The sequence below is a fragment of the Vipera berus genome, assembly GCF_964194415.1.
Source record: "Vipera berus genome assembly, chromosome: 1".
Classification (NCBI taxonomy): domain Eukaryota; kingdom Metazoa; phylum Chordata; class Lepidosauria; order Squamata; family Viperidae; genus Vipera; species Vipera berus.
This window is the reverse complement of record NC_138202.1, coordinates 350,698,810-350,713,168: the sequence shown is the minus strand read 5'-3', so window position 1 is coordinate 350,713,168 and position 14,359 is coordinate 350,698,810. Positions and strand designations below refer to the sequence as shown.

Sequence of the window (14,359 nt, the reverse complement as noted above, 5' to 3'; positions counted from 1 at the left end):
TCCGGGCGCTTCCCTCCCTCCCTCCCTCCCTCCTCCTGCCCCCCCCCGGGAGGGGGGAAACCAGGATGGGCCAGCTGGAGTGACGTCAATGTGGGGGAGGCCGCGGAAGATGGCTGCAGCGGCAGCGGCTGAAGGGGTTGCCCGCTGCAAGAGCGAGCGCAGGGCGGCTGCGGCGGCGAAGCAGCAGGAGGAGGAAGAGGAGGAGGAGGAAGAGGAGGAGGAGGAAGAAGACGAAGGCGCCTGGCTGGCTCGCCTCTCCGGGGCCGGTGGGTCCCAGCTCTCCAAAGCGCAGCGCCAGCGGGAGACCCCCGCCCTGCCTTCGCCTCCGGCTTAGTCGCCCTTTCTTCGCTTGCTCTCCTTCCGATCGCCCCGGATCCCCTGGTGTCCCCCCCCCCAGCCCCGCGGCGCCATGAGTTGCTCGGAAGATGCCGCGAAGGAAAAATTGCTCTGGAACGTGAAGAAAGAGGTAAGGGGGCAGTTGTTGTTTTTTGGGGCAGTTGTTGTTTTTTTGGGTGGGTGGGTGGCTCCACCCTGCCTTGCCCTGCCTTGCCTTGATTTTTCAACCGATTTGAGGAGGCGGGGGGGGGGAGAGGAGAAACCAGATCACCATCACACACACACACACACACACCCCTCTCTCTCTTTTGCCGAGGTTGGGTTGCATTTGGGAGTTTGGGGTTGGCATCCTGCGGGGACTGTGCGGTGGCTGCGGGTAGTCGCTAAGTGGGAGAGTCTCCTCGCCTTGCGGCTCATTCCCACGAGTTGGACGCTGCTCCGGTCTTAAAAAGAAATTAAAGAACCGGGGGGGGGGAAATCTTCGCGTTCGCCTTCGCACGACTCTTTTTTTTGCCTGCCTCCCGGTACAGTTGGTTTTTTGGGGGGTGGGGGGTCCACCGTGCCTTGCCCTCCCTTGCCTTGATTTTTCAACCGATTTGATGAGGCGGGGGGGGGGGGGAGAGGAGAAACCAGATCACCATCACACACACACACACACACACACACACACACACACCCCTCTCTCGCTCTCTCTTTTGCCGAGGTTGGGTTGGGAGTTTGGGGTTGGCATCCTGCGGGGACTGTGCGGTGGCTGCAGGTAGTCGCTAAGTGGGAGAGTCTCCTCGCCTTGTGGCTCGTTCCCACGAGTTGGACGCTGCTCCGGTCTTAAAAAGAAATTAAAGAACGGGGGGGGGGGATGAAATCTTCGCGTTCGCCTTCGCACGACTCTTTTTTTTTTTGGCCTGCCTCCCGGTACCGATTTGGTTTCTGCTTCTCGCAAGCGACTTTTTTAACCCGCCAAGGAAGCACTCGGGTCGGGCTCATTCCAAACGCTAAGTTGAAATGAAGTTGGCTGTACCGTGGCTCGGTGGCTGCCTTCGCACAACCTGCTGGAGCTAGTAAGTTCCAGCGGAAACGGACGACGGAGCTGGCTTCCAGGTTGATCTTTTCTTTTTTTTCTTTTTCTTTCCGTGGCTTAGTGTCTGGTATGGACCTGGATCCGAGTGTTGTGTGAATCCAAATGATGAGTTAATTCAATAGGTAGACCCTGAGACGTGTCTGAAGAGAACCAGTGGATTGTGTGAAACCAGTTACAGCATGTAGAGCCTACAGCTGAATTTTGTGCACGCAGGCACAAAAAGGGGGTGAGGATTGAACTTTACAAAGGGAACTTGTAGAGTGGCATCTCTGCCCCGGGCCACCTGCAGCCCGTGGAAAATTTCAAAATCTTTGAGAGAGAGAGAGATGGAGAATTTGTCATTCCCGAATTGAGTAGTTCTGCCTGGTTTTGATCAAATATACTTGCTATACAAACTCAGAGACTCCTTTGTCTCTCTCTTGTCTAATCAGGTGAGATGAGGGAGGATAAACATTCAGATGGGGAGCCCTTACCCTTTTCCTAATCATATTTACCGTACTTTGGCACAAGCTGTGTTTGATTATGATGTGACCCAGTCAAGCACATTTTACCCATCTTCAGCTTGGCAACCAGTCTGGTTTCAGGTTCCCTTTGAAGTGTATGCAGGTGGTTAATAGTAAGAGCTTCTGGAATCGTGCAGTCTCTCTTTCCCCCCCCCTCCCCATTTTCAGGCAATTCAAATACAGCATATTACTGTTATTAAAGGCTGTTTCTTTTTTCATCCAAAGACTTATGGTTTAATCCTTGTCGTGTCTCGTTCAAAAGGGATCAACTGATGCAGAGGATCTGTTTATGAATAAGATCTCGGAAAGGGAAATGAATGTAATACTGTACTAGGCAGAATATTTAATCTACTAGGGCAGATAAGGTCCAGTCAACTTTGTATCTACTGATACAAACAGTGCCTCTGAGGGCATGCAGAATATTATTGCCTCACAAAGGACCTGTTGCTGATAGATATTTTCCTAGGACTGGTGTGATGGTTGTGGGGTCAAAGGAACAAGGTTCTCTGGATCATACATATAAAATCTTACAGTATTATTATTATTATTATTATTATTATTATTATTATTATTATTATTATTATTATTATTATTATTATTATTATTATTATTATTATTATTATTATTATTATTATTATTATTATTATGTTGGAAGGGACCTTGGAGGTCATCTAGTCCCATCATTGTAAATCTTGGCGTAGTTGATTTTTTAAAAAATCATCTAAAATCATGATTCAGACTTGAACCCGATTCCTGGTGATTTCATAGAGATCCATCTATGCAGTTTCCTTGGCATGAAATGATTTGATTTATTACTGCTTCCTTTCAAGTTATTTTTAGGGCATCTCAGCACTGGAATTTCCTGGTGGTATCCCATCCAAGCACCAACCAAGTTCAAACTTGCTTTCCTAAGATCCATCAAAGTCCATTAGGGGTATCACTTAATTGGGCTGGAAATCCATTTTGTAGTTGGGGCCCTCCAGGGTATGTCAGGACTACAAAGCCCAACATTCTCAGCCAAGGAATTTTGGAGATTATATTCCAGGTGAAGGTAAAAGCTACTGCTGCCTGTAAGCATGTACATTTGGAAACTTGGGGAAAGCTTAGTATGGTGCTTCTCAACCTTGGCAACTTTAAGACATGTGGACTTCAATTCCCAGAATTCCCCAGCCAGCCAATTCTGGGAATTGAAGTCCATACATCTTAAAGTTGCTAAGGTTGAGAAACATCAGCTTAGTATAGTTTAATTCTGTAGTCTCTGTTACATGCTTATGGTTAGTAGTGGTTTTTACTTTCACCTGGAAAAAGTCATTTCTTGCCTAGAAAATTAAACTGCCAGGCATCTACATGCTTGGCTCCTGTGCCAGGGTGCAGTTAACAGAGCAGAGAGTTTAATTAATGGCTCTTCAGAAGCTGAGAGGTGGTTTCTTCAGAAGCCTTTATACTGTAATAGGAAAATTGCAATTTAACGATCAATCTCTGCAGGAAATTTTCATTTCCCCTTATTGTTCCAAATCTGCAACAGCAAAATAATTTATGTCCCTGTTCTTGACATGGAAGATGCTTGGGGTAATCTGGAGTGAGCTGCCACTTTGAATAAATTCTTCTGTTCAGATTTTTTTTTTAAAAAAAGTGTATCTTTCTTGCATCAGGACCTGTTGGCCGAACTGGAGAATTTTTAGTCCAAATCCATTTGCATCTTGTATGGCTGAATTGCATTGGATTCTCATCATTTCGCTGGGTGCATTTGGAAATGTTATCTTTAGCTGGCAGAAATGTGATTATGTAGACTTGGACGGTGTCAGGAGAGGGGAGGGTTGCAAAGAGTAGAACAGAATGTCCACCGAATGCATCTTTTAGAAAAGATGCTAAAGCATTTTTCTGCTCCATTTTCTATGAAAAGGACAGTGATGAGCAATTATGGGATTTATCTTACTATTCTGTCTCTATCTTCTTTCGTTATCTCCCACCCATCAGTTGCTGTGATCTTGATGACGCAGATGCTACTGTCTTGCTTGCAACTGTGAATGTGTGTTTTGGCCAGGAGGGGCTGTGCGGGGTGGGGGTGGGAGAGAGAGAGAGAGCGAGCAGCAACATTCATTCAAAAACTAAAACCTTTCCCTCTCATTCTGTGTTACCGATGCAGTTTAAGCCCTGCTCTTTCCAGGATCAAACAGGTTGTGTAGATTAACCACAGGAGTGTGAATTCACCCAGTAACAGATTTTAAAAACATGCAGCTCCGCGTATGAACAAATCCGGGTTTTTTGATGGTTCTTCGAAGAGCCAGTTCATTATTTCTTTGCTTTACACTGCAGGGTCCCAGCAGTGGTTGACTCAAAAGAGGCCTTCCCTTTTATTAGTCAAAAGGAGAAGAATTTGGAATCTGTTCTAAAAGATATGCTGTGTATTGGATAGACATCTCCCCTCCCCCCTTGCAATTTCTCCCACTCCACCCCCATACAGATAGTCCTCGACTTACAACAATTAATTTAGTGACCGTCCAATGTTGCAGCGGCACTGAATAAAGTGACTTACGCTCATCTTTCACAGTTACAACCTTTGTAGCGTCCTCGTGCTCATGTGATCAAAATTCAGACGCTTGGCAACTGGTTCATATTGATGACGGTTGCAGTGTCCCGGGCTTGTGCCGATCGCCTGACAAGCAAAGTCAATGGGGAAGACCCAGATTCACTTAACAGCTGAATTACTAACCTAACAACTTCAGTGATTCACTTACCAACTGTGGCAAGAAATGTAAAATGGGGCAAAGCTCACTTAAACATCTCACTCAATAATAGAAATGTTGGGCTCCGTTGTAGTCATAAGTCGAGGACTACCTGTATTATCCACATACTTTCCCTGCCATATCCCACATTTGTATGTGAATCCATGAGAGAGAGAGCAAGGGGGAGAGAGAGAGATGCCTGCAGAGATGGTAGAAGAGGTATTCCATCTTTTCTCTGTGTATGTGTACAAATAGTCCTCTACTTATGACAACAATTGGCACCAGAATTTCTGTTAATAAGCGAGGCAGTTGTTAAGTGAGTCATGCTTGATTTTACCACCTTTTTTTGCCACAGTTAAGTGAATCACTGCAGTTGTTAAGCAAATTCAGCTTCCCCACGGACTTGGCTTGTTGGAAGCCGACTGGGAAGGTTGACAAATGGCGATCACATGACCCCAGGATCCACGCCAGTTGCCAATCACCCAAATTTTGATCGTGATCATTTGGATGCTGCATCAGTCGCAAGTGCAAGGATTGTTTAACAATTAGTTTGCTTAGCAACGGAGATTCTGATCCCAATTGGGGTCATGAGTTGAGAACTACCAGTAGTTTTCCACGTAAGCATTTTTTGAAAATATAAACAAAGTGAGGGTGGTTTCACAGAACTTCAACCTGGTATCATTAAATATGGGAAATATTTTGGAGTTGCCTATAGTTGCTTAATTCGTTTCAACTATTTTGTGCGCATCAACATTACCTTAAAGGGAATCTATGAAATCTCCCCTAGACACATGCAAATGATTTTTAAGCCTATGCATTTTTTATACAAATTTATTAAGTTTCAAGAAAAAAATAAAATACCAATAAAAAGGGGAAGGGAAAAGGTTAAAAAGTAAAAAAAATGGGGACAATATGTATGTATCTGTGTGTGTGTGTGTGTGTGTGTTTCTGTATGTGTAGGAGATGACCAGGCTGAGCCTGAGGGAGGGGTCAAATGCGTCATAAAAGAGATTGGGGAAAAATTATATATTGTTATTTATCAAAACAATAAGAATTGTATTAACTCAATGTTTGCAAAAGAGAATATTTTGGGGAAAGAGGAAATCAACTAAAATTATTATGTGGAATATGGATTACAGAAATTAATTGTTGTTGATTGTTTTACAAATGTGACCCACAACACACTGTTCACCAGTTATCACGTGATTTATGTTTTTTTAAAAAAATCAATAAAATATATTTCAAAAAGAGAGATCTCAAGAGAGATCTACTGTAAATCCAGACCACCTTGAATTCTATGTACTCTTCTCTCCTGTTAATTTCCCTTGACCGTTAGTAGTTCAGATTCTTCTAGAGAGCTTAAAGCTTGCAATAAATCTTTATATTCATTTTAACTGCCGGAATCTCCTGATTTCCCAGCACTTGACATGTGTCTGTGTAGCAGGGGTGTCAAACTGCCGGCTCACGGGCTGGATGCGTCATCAGGAAACCGCATCCACCCCATTGCCGACAATGGAGAGAAAGCTTCGATACATCGCGCGACGTCATGTGACATCGCGAGTTTCACATCTCTAGTGTAGGGGGTTGGGGTGGGAAATGACATCAACTTTTCTTAGTACCAATATAATTTTACAATCAGACAATCTCTGACTCTATGATAAATCTACGCTTTTCTGAGTATAGTGTTTCATAACCATAAGGAACTGACAGACCTTGGTGGCAAAGCTTGGTGTTTATATGCAAGCAGAAAGGTTAGGTGTAACTGTCATGTTGTTGTTGTTTATTTATTGTGGAGCTGAGTTACATTGGCACTCTAAATCAGGGGTCCACAACTCTCGATCCGTGGAAGGCCACCGGTCTGCAACATGCCAGCAACCGGTCCGCACAAGCAAGCAAAGCCACATCCGCGGGATGCAGGCAGCACGCAAAACCACGCACCCTCCGGTCTGTGGAAAAACCTCCCTCCGTGGAACCAGTCCCTGGTGCCCAAAAGGTTGGGGGGGGCACTGCTCTAAATCGGTGCTAGGTCAGTGGTTTGAACAGAGGTTCTAAACTGAAAGAAGCTTCTTGGATGAGAAGCGAAATATTTTCAAAGAAAACCCCCCAAGAAAGTCCAGTTGCCTTCTGGAGAAAAAGGCACCTTTGGGGGCATCCTGGAGGCACTTCAAAAATATCCACGGTCCCAGTTGGCTTCTGCCAAGCAAAGTCAATGGAGGACTGAAGAAAGAAAGCAACTTTGGGACAAAGTCAATGGGTGAATCCGGATTCATGTCATGACAGCAGAGTCCACTTAACAGCTGCAGTGTTTCACTTAACAACCGTAGTAAAAAAAAAGGGTGTAAAATCGGGTGTGACTTACTTAACATCCACCTTGCTTAGCAATGTAAATTCTGGCCCCAATTTTCATAAATTGAGGACTACCTATTTTGCATTGGAAGGAATGAAAATGGCTGGTGAGCGCTGTCTGCTCCTCCATTCGTAAAGCCTAGAATAGACTTTGATCTCTTGAAGCCTTTTTGTAAACTTCTATGTAATTGCTTTCTTTTTTTAAAAGCCTATTTTATTCTTTGAAGGGCTCGATTGTAAATCGCCTTCTGTGCCCTTTAGATGAAGAGGTGTTAAGTAAACAAAATGAAAGAATCTAATTGAATTCTGCTGAAATCAGCCTCATCTTTCCCCATATTGAAGCATTTTGATTGCTCTTAAATTAACAGTTTCATATATTTTTTTCAATTTCCTCCACCTGGTTCTTTCCAACTGCTGCAGGTAAAGATAGGTTTGCATAATGCCAAATTGTAAGAGCCTAGCCAGGAAGCTTCTATAGCAGAATGTTATTCCTAAAGCATTTATTTTATCATCCTGGGTGCAGTTTCCATGTTCTCAGCGATCGGGAGCGGGCAAAGCTTTTCCCAGTGTTATTCTTAACAAATATTTAAGGACTCCTTTATGGATTCTGATTTTTCTTTTGTCAGCTTTGCAGTTCCCATTAGTATGTGATATTTTTTTTTGACTTTAATAGAAAGGCAAGCTCATAATACCTCTTGAAAATGTGACTGGGTTGCTTGCTTTCCTGATATGATTGCTTTTAAGCCCCTGTGTTTAACAATTCACTTTTCCGTGAGAAAATGAAAAGGTACATCAAGTTCTACAAAACAGGATGCTTTTGAGCTGGTCCATCCATCAGAACCCGGATCGCTCTGCTTCAGTTAACAGCTAAGTGACCTGGTTACTCACAGCCGTCAACTCTCTGACAGAGGTAGCTTTTTTAAGGCTCACCATCTCACCAAAATTGAAACTCCTCTAAGATGTAGAATCCATTTCTTCTGGAATGGCCATGTCTGTAGATCGGGGATAGTAAACTTGTGGCTCTAAACCAGGGCTCTTCAAACATGGCCCTTTTATGACTTGTGGACTTCAACTCCCAGAATTCCTCAGCCAGGCATGCTGGCTCTAAACTATATGTTTTTGCCCCTAGATCTAGTGAACTGCCCCAAAGCTTGACTTAAAGTTGCCAGTCTATATATTTTAATACAACTGACAACATTAATTGAAACAAAGCTCCTGACATGTAACTGCAGGTAGTCTTCAACGTACGACCACAATTGAGCCTAAAATTTCTGGTGCTAAGTGAGACAGTTGTTAAGTGAATTTTGCCCCATTTTATAACCTTTCTTGCCACAGTTGTTAAGTGAATCACTGCAGTTGTTGTTAATAACCCAGATATTAAATGAACCTGGCTTCTCCATTGACTTTGCTTGTCAGACGGTGGCAAAAGTGGGGGGGATCACATGAGCCCGGGACACTGCAAACATCATAAATATGAGTTAGTTGCCAAGAGGCTGAATTATGATCACATGATCATAGGGATCCTGCGGCGGTCGTAAGTGTGAAAAATGGTCATCAGTCACTTTTTCCAACGCCGTCGTAGCTTTGAATGGTCAGTAAATGAACTGTTGTAAGTCAAGGACTATCTGTACAGGTGTTTGCCAGGCTGGCCACTTTCATTAGCATTAATCTGAATGTATGCATTAACCTTTCAGTTCCTTATTTCTTTCGTTGTCTGCCTTGAATCCTAGCACGAGTAGCAGACATGGGGCATCTATGCAAGGAATAGCTAACTAAACTCTTTGGAAGAGTAAATAGGTTGATGAATGATTTATGACTCTGGGAGAATTCCAATTGGCCTATATTTCTAATTCAGTCGACATTTTCCTACGAAAGTAGGTCTGTGGTGATATTTATATACAGTACATACGTAGTATCAGTAAGAGGAAAAATGAGATTGCAAGGAGACCCTGGAAATCTGCTTTATATCTCATCCAGTTTATATCTCATCAGAAATCATTTATCCAGTATTTGCTGTTGCAGTAAGCAGAGTTCACAAGTCATAATAATCATGCTTCTAATGATGCAAGAAACAGGTAGTCCTTGACTTACGACCACAATTGAGCCCAAAGTTTCTGTTGCTAACTGAGACAATTGTTAAATGAATTTTGCCCCATTTCAGACCTTTCTTGCCATAATTTTTAAGTAATTCATTGCAGTTGTTAAGCTAGTAACAGGCTTGTTTAAGTGAATCTGGCTTCCCCGTTGATTTTGCTTGTCAGAAGGTCGCAAAAGGGGATCACATGACCCTGGGACACTGCAACCTGTCATAAGAACAATCCAGCTGCCAAGCATCTGAATTTTGATCACATGATCATGGGGATGCTGCAGTGGTTGTAAGTGAAAAACGGTCAGATCACTTTTTTCAGTGATGTAACTTTGAACAGTCACTAAATGAACTGTTGTAAGTCGAGGACTCTGTAATTGTAAATGCTTGGTGTTGCAAGTTTATAGTTTCTTCAAGATTTAGGCTAGACCTGAAGGGTGCTGTCCTTTTCCAAAAGTTGCATTACAGGTAGTCCTAGAGTCAGGGGTAGGCAACCTTGGCTTTTTTATGACTCATGGACTTCAACTCCCAGAATTCCTGAACCAGCATGGCTCAGTATGGAAACCTCTCCCTTTCTCCTCAGCATGGCTGGCTCAGGAATTCTGGGAGTTGAAGTCCACGAGTCATAAAAGAGCCAAGGTTGCCTACCCCTCTCCTAGACTTAACAACAGTTTATTTAGTGACTATTCAGAGTTAAGGCACTAAAAAAGTACTTGCGACCATTTTTTACACTTAACATTGCAGCGTCTTCATGGGTCACATGATCAAAATTCCGATGCTTGGCCACTGGCTCATATTTAGGATGCTTGCAGTGTCCAAGGTCATGTGATTACCTTTTTGCAATCTTCTTACATGTCAGTGGGGAAGCCAGATACTAACCAGATACCAACAACCATAATACTAATGTAACAACTGCAGTGATTCACTTAACAACTGTGTCAAGAAAGATCGTAAAATGGGGCAAAATTCACTTAATAAATGTTTCACTTAACAACAGAAATGTTGGAATCAATTGTGGTCATAAGTTGAGGACTACCAGTAGCCCATTAACGAAATGTACCCATCCCTCCTGGCTTGTAATTTTTTCTAAAACAATGGGACATGCGAAATCTCTATGGAGGTTCTCGGTCATCCAGATCACGGTTGTCCCAAAAGTGTTTTTTCAAAAGGCAATTGGACTCTCTCTGTTTTTCCTTAAAGACTTTTCGCTTCTCATCCAGAAAGCTTCTTCAGTTCTGACTTCAGTTCTTCAGGTCTGACTATTTCTGGAGGGAAAATAGTGAAACACTGAATCAGAATGAGTTTAGGAGTCAATCGTTGGCAAAAAGCAGCAGCGAAATGATTATTCCCAGATTGCTCAAGTTGCATTCACACATCGTCTGTATTTCAAGCCTGCTTGCTTTCCCGACTCGTCTGCTGCCAGCTGCCTGGTGAGTAACACAGCTTGAAAAGGGAAAAAAGGAAGTTAAGCTCTCCAGGCAGCTCACAGTATGTAGAAGGTCCACATTTTGTTCAAAAGCTGTTGCAGCAGAAAACACAGTTGGTAGGTTTTGTCCCCCCCCCCTGTGTTTTCTCATTCCTGGCTGTGAAGCCCCACCGAGGAAGAGAAGGGACTGTAAGTCTCCACGCAATTTCCTGAAGGATGGTGGAATCCAAATGAATGAGTAGAGACTGATGTGATTTGGAGGAGATAATAATAGAATAACAGAATTGCCCAGCAAAAAAAAAGGTGGAGAGATCCAATCATGATATCCATCTCATGGCTGCCACAAGTCCATATGGTATGTCCTGTTGCCATTCATTGCCTTGATGGGCATTTCCTGCTATTTATCTTGGTGCTCTCAATAACTCTTGACGTCCTTTCCCAGTTGCAAAGCCTGGAGAAATTCTTGCTCTCTGGCACCCCATCCACGTGTCTAACGTTCTGCCCAAAGAGACCACAAATCTATCTTCTGGAGGCTCCGGTCCAATGGTCCTATTGCTTTCTTTAGAGCTGTGGTCACCGGAGAGGGCAGCTTATTCCTCTTGGTTTCTGAGCTGCTAGCTCTGGATGAGGGTGATGTGCAGGGTCATGGAACATGCAAGATCAGAGTTGGAAGAGATCTTGGAGGTCAAGCAGGAGACACTATATATATCATTTCAGACAAACACTTGTCCATTCTCTTCTTAAAAGCCTCAGGTGATGGAGCATCCACAACTTCGGAAGGCAAGCTGTTCCACGGGTTGTTTGTTCTCACTGTCAGGAAATTTCTCCTTAGTTCTAGATTGCTTCTCTCCTTGATTAGTTCCCATCCATTGTTTCTTGTCCTGCCTTCGGGTGCTCTGGAAAATAGGTTTGAATCCCCCCCCTTTTTTTGTCTTTGTAGCAGCCTTTCAGGTATTGGAACACTGCTACCATGTCACCCTGGCCCATATTTTCACTAGACTAGCCATACCTAATTCCTGCTGTTCCTCATATGTTTTAGTCTCCAGTCCCCTAATCATCTTTGTTGCACTTCTCTGCACTCTTTCCACAATCCCAACGTCTTTTTTATAATGTGGTGAGCAAACCTAGATGCAGCTTTTTGTGCTTGCAATAATGTCTCCTAATGGATCCCAATCCTGGAATACTGTATAAATTTTTCATGAAAGTTAAGTTTTATCATATCTATTGTTAGCAACAAGCACATAAACATGCTTTTCTCCCAATTTTGAATCTCATCTTTTTCTCCCTCTAGCATTCTGAATAGCTTATAGCAATAACAGTAATTATGAAAGATAAAAATAAAAGCAATGCCATTAAATTGTTTCCATCCTGATGTCACCCAGCTTCAAGTAATTGGTGGAAATTAAGATATAAAAGATTGAGAACCTCTGATGTAGATGGCCATCCATGTTGTTAATGTCACCCTGGACTTTCTTTTTCTCAGAAGTAGATTGTTATGTAGCTGCCTGGTCTCAGGCTGGAGCAAATTCGACAGCTGTTTAATTTAAAAGCCAAGAAGATGAATGCTTTTGACTTAGGGAGTTGGAGATGGTTACTAAGAAGCACCCTGGACAGCAGGAGACATCAGTTCATCAGTCATGGACCAAATTAAGACAAACTTCTCCCTTGCTGTGTTCTATGTTCTAAGTCCAGGGAATTTTCTTGGGAACAAAGAAAGAATTGGGTGTGGTCAGTCTTGAGAAAAAAAGGATGAGGGGTGACATGATAGCAGTCTTCCAATATCTCAGGGGTTGCCACAAAGAAGAGGAGGTCAACCTATTTTCCAAAGCAACAGAAACAATGGACGGGAACTAATCAAGGAGAGAAGCAACCTAGAACTAAGGAGAAATTTCCTGACAGTGAGAACAATCAACCTGTGGAACAGCTTGGCTTCAGAAGTTGTGGGTGCTTCATCACTGGGTTTTTTTAAAGAAAAGACTGGACAGTCACTTGTCTGAAATAATATAGGGCAGTGATGGCGAAACTTTTAGAGACCGAGTGCCCAAACTGCAACCCAAAACCCACTTATTTATTGCTGGGTGCCAGGTGGGCGTGGCCCACTGGGTGGGTGTGGCTGCGATGGTTGTGGAAGATTGGGTGGGTGTGGCCAGGTTGGGCGTGGTCACCTCAATGTTGCTCGTGGGGAAGGACACCTGTGGAGGGTGGGCAGGGTTGGGGGAGATCCAAGGGGTCTCTGGTAGGTGTGGCGGAAGGCAGGAGACTCATCCTGTGGGGTGAGGCGAGGCAGGGTGGGGGTGCCATTGCCATGAGGCAAGGCAAGGGCTGGGGCGGCTGCTGCCTGACACCATCAGCCCTCGCACACAGAAGCCAGTGAGCGCATGGGGGCCGACGGTATCCGTCAGTAGCCACAGCCTGCCGGCCCCTCGACCAACGCACTCTGGGGCTCCACAGCCCATTGCCAGCAAGAAGCTGCCTCCAAGATGGATGGTCAGCCGACAGCTGAAGAGGCAATGCAGTGGGTCATGCCTGGGAAAAGGACAGCATGCGAGGCCAGAAGGGACGGGGTGGTGGGGGAGGGAAACCAGCCATGCCAGGATGCATTCAGCCAGATGGGACCTCGGCAAGTTAGCAGGCAGCTGGTTGAAGAGGGACAGTTGCCATCTCCAAGGCATGGGGCGGGTGCCCACAGAGAGGGCTCTGAGTCCCGCGTCTGGCACCCGTGCCATAGGTTCGCCACCACTGATATAGGGTCTCCTGCTTGAGCAGGGGGTTGAACTAGAAGACCTCCAAGGTCCCTTCCAGCTCAACTCTGATGGAAAGAAAGGGTTCTAGGGCTGAGAGAGAACGAGAGACACAAAGATCCCCCAGTTGGCTCTGTGCCCAAGACAGGACTAGAAATTCATGCTCTCTCAGTATCTAGCCTGGTGTCTTGAAGCACTACACCAAACAGACTCTTTGTGGACATTTATGGAAGCAGCAGAAGACGCAGGTTGAAATGCCAAACACTACAAACACAGAAATTAAGCTGAAGTCGGTCTCACCTAATTAAGCAAAGAAACTTCTCCAGGTCCTTCCTGTGGCATTGGATACATTGCATTGCCAAGTTGGCGCTCAGGTTGAATGGTTATGCCTTGATTATGTGATCTGGGTTTCTGTTGTTGAAGCTAGGAGAGGTTTATTTTATAGCTGCACACTGCCCAGAGTGGCATTTTGGTGAATTGGCCATCAAGTCATCATTGACTCCTAGTGACTACATAGATAGATTTTCTCTGGGATGATCTGTCCCTAACCTGGTCCTTCTGCTCTTTCAATAAGATAAGATAAGATAACGTATATTGTCACTTTTTTTTACTGTGGGCACAATGTCACGGATCAAAAATGAAATGTAGTTGCCTGCTCTCAAAGTGAAACACATACATGACACACACCTAAACATACTATATACAGCATATGTATAGGCAACCTCGGCTCTTTTATAACTCACGGACTTCAACTGAAGTCCGTGAGTCATAAAAGAGCCAAGGTTGCCTGCCCCTGGTATAGACCCGTACCCCTACATATACATAGCAAATATTAAATACTGTCCATCTTGAATATATAACGGAAGGAAGAAACTTGAGTGTTCACAAGGTTATTGCTGTACGGAATGAAACTATGGCTGAATCTGGATGTTCTGCTGTGGATACCACGAAGCCTCCTCCCAGAAGGTAACAAGGAAAACAGGTCGTGAAGAGGATGTGTAGTGTCCCAGATAATCTTACGGACCCTGCTGAAGCAACGCTTCTGTGCTATGTCCTGGATGGGAGGGAGGGAACTGCCAATGATCTTTTCGGCCATCCTCACCACTCTCTGCACCGC

General features: G+C 44.2%; 1 protein-coding gene across 6 annotated transcripts in view; it reads left to right on the top strand.

The window, feature by feature from the left end:
• Positions 1-235: 235 nt before the first annotated feature.
• The window catches only part of SGSM2 (small G protein signaling modulator 2), a 135,320-nt gene continuing 121,196 nt past the window's right edge, over positions 236-14,359 (top strand). For 5 of the 6 annotated variants that reach the window (XM_081346576.1, XM_081346573.1, XM_081346575.1 and 2 more), the window contains exon 1: positions 236-466. In XM_081346576.1, coding sequence (XP_081202702.1) covers positions 410-466 — 57 coding nt within the window. In that variant the 5' untranslated portion in view covers positions 236-409. Of the gene's footprint in view, positions 467-1,238; positions 1,435-14,359 lie in introns of those variants that run through there. The other variant, XM_081346571.1, reaches the window with a different exon arrangement.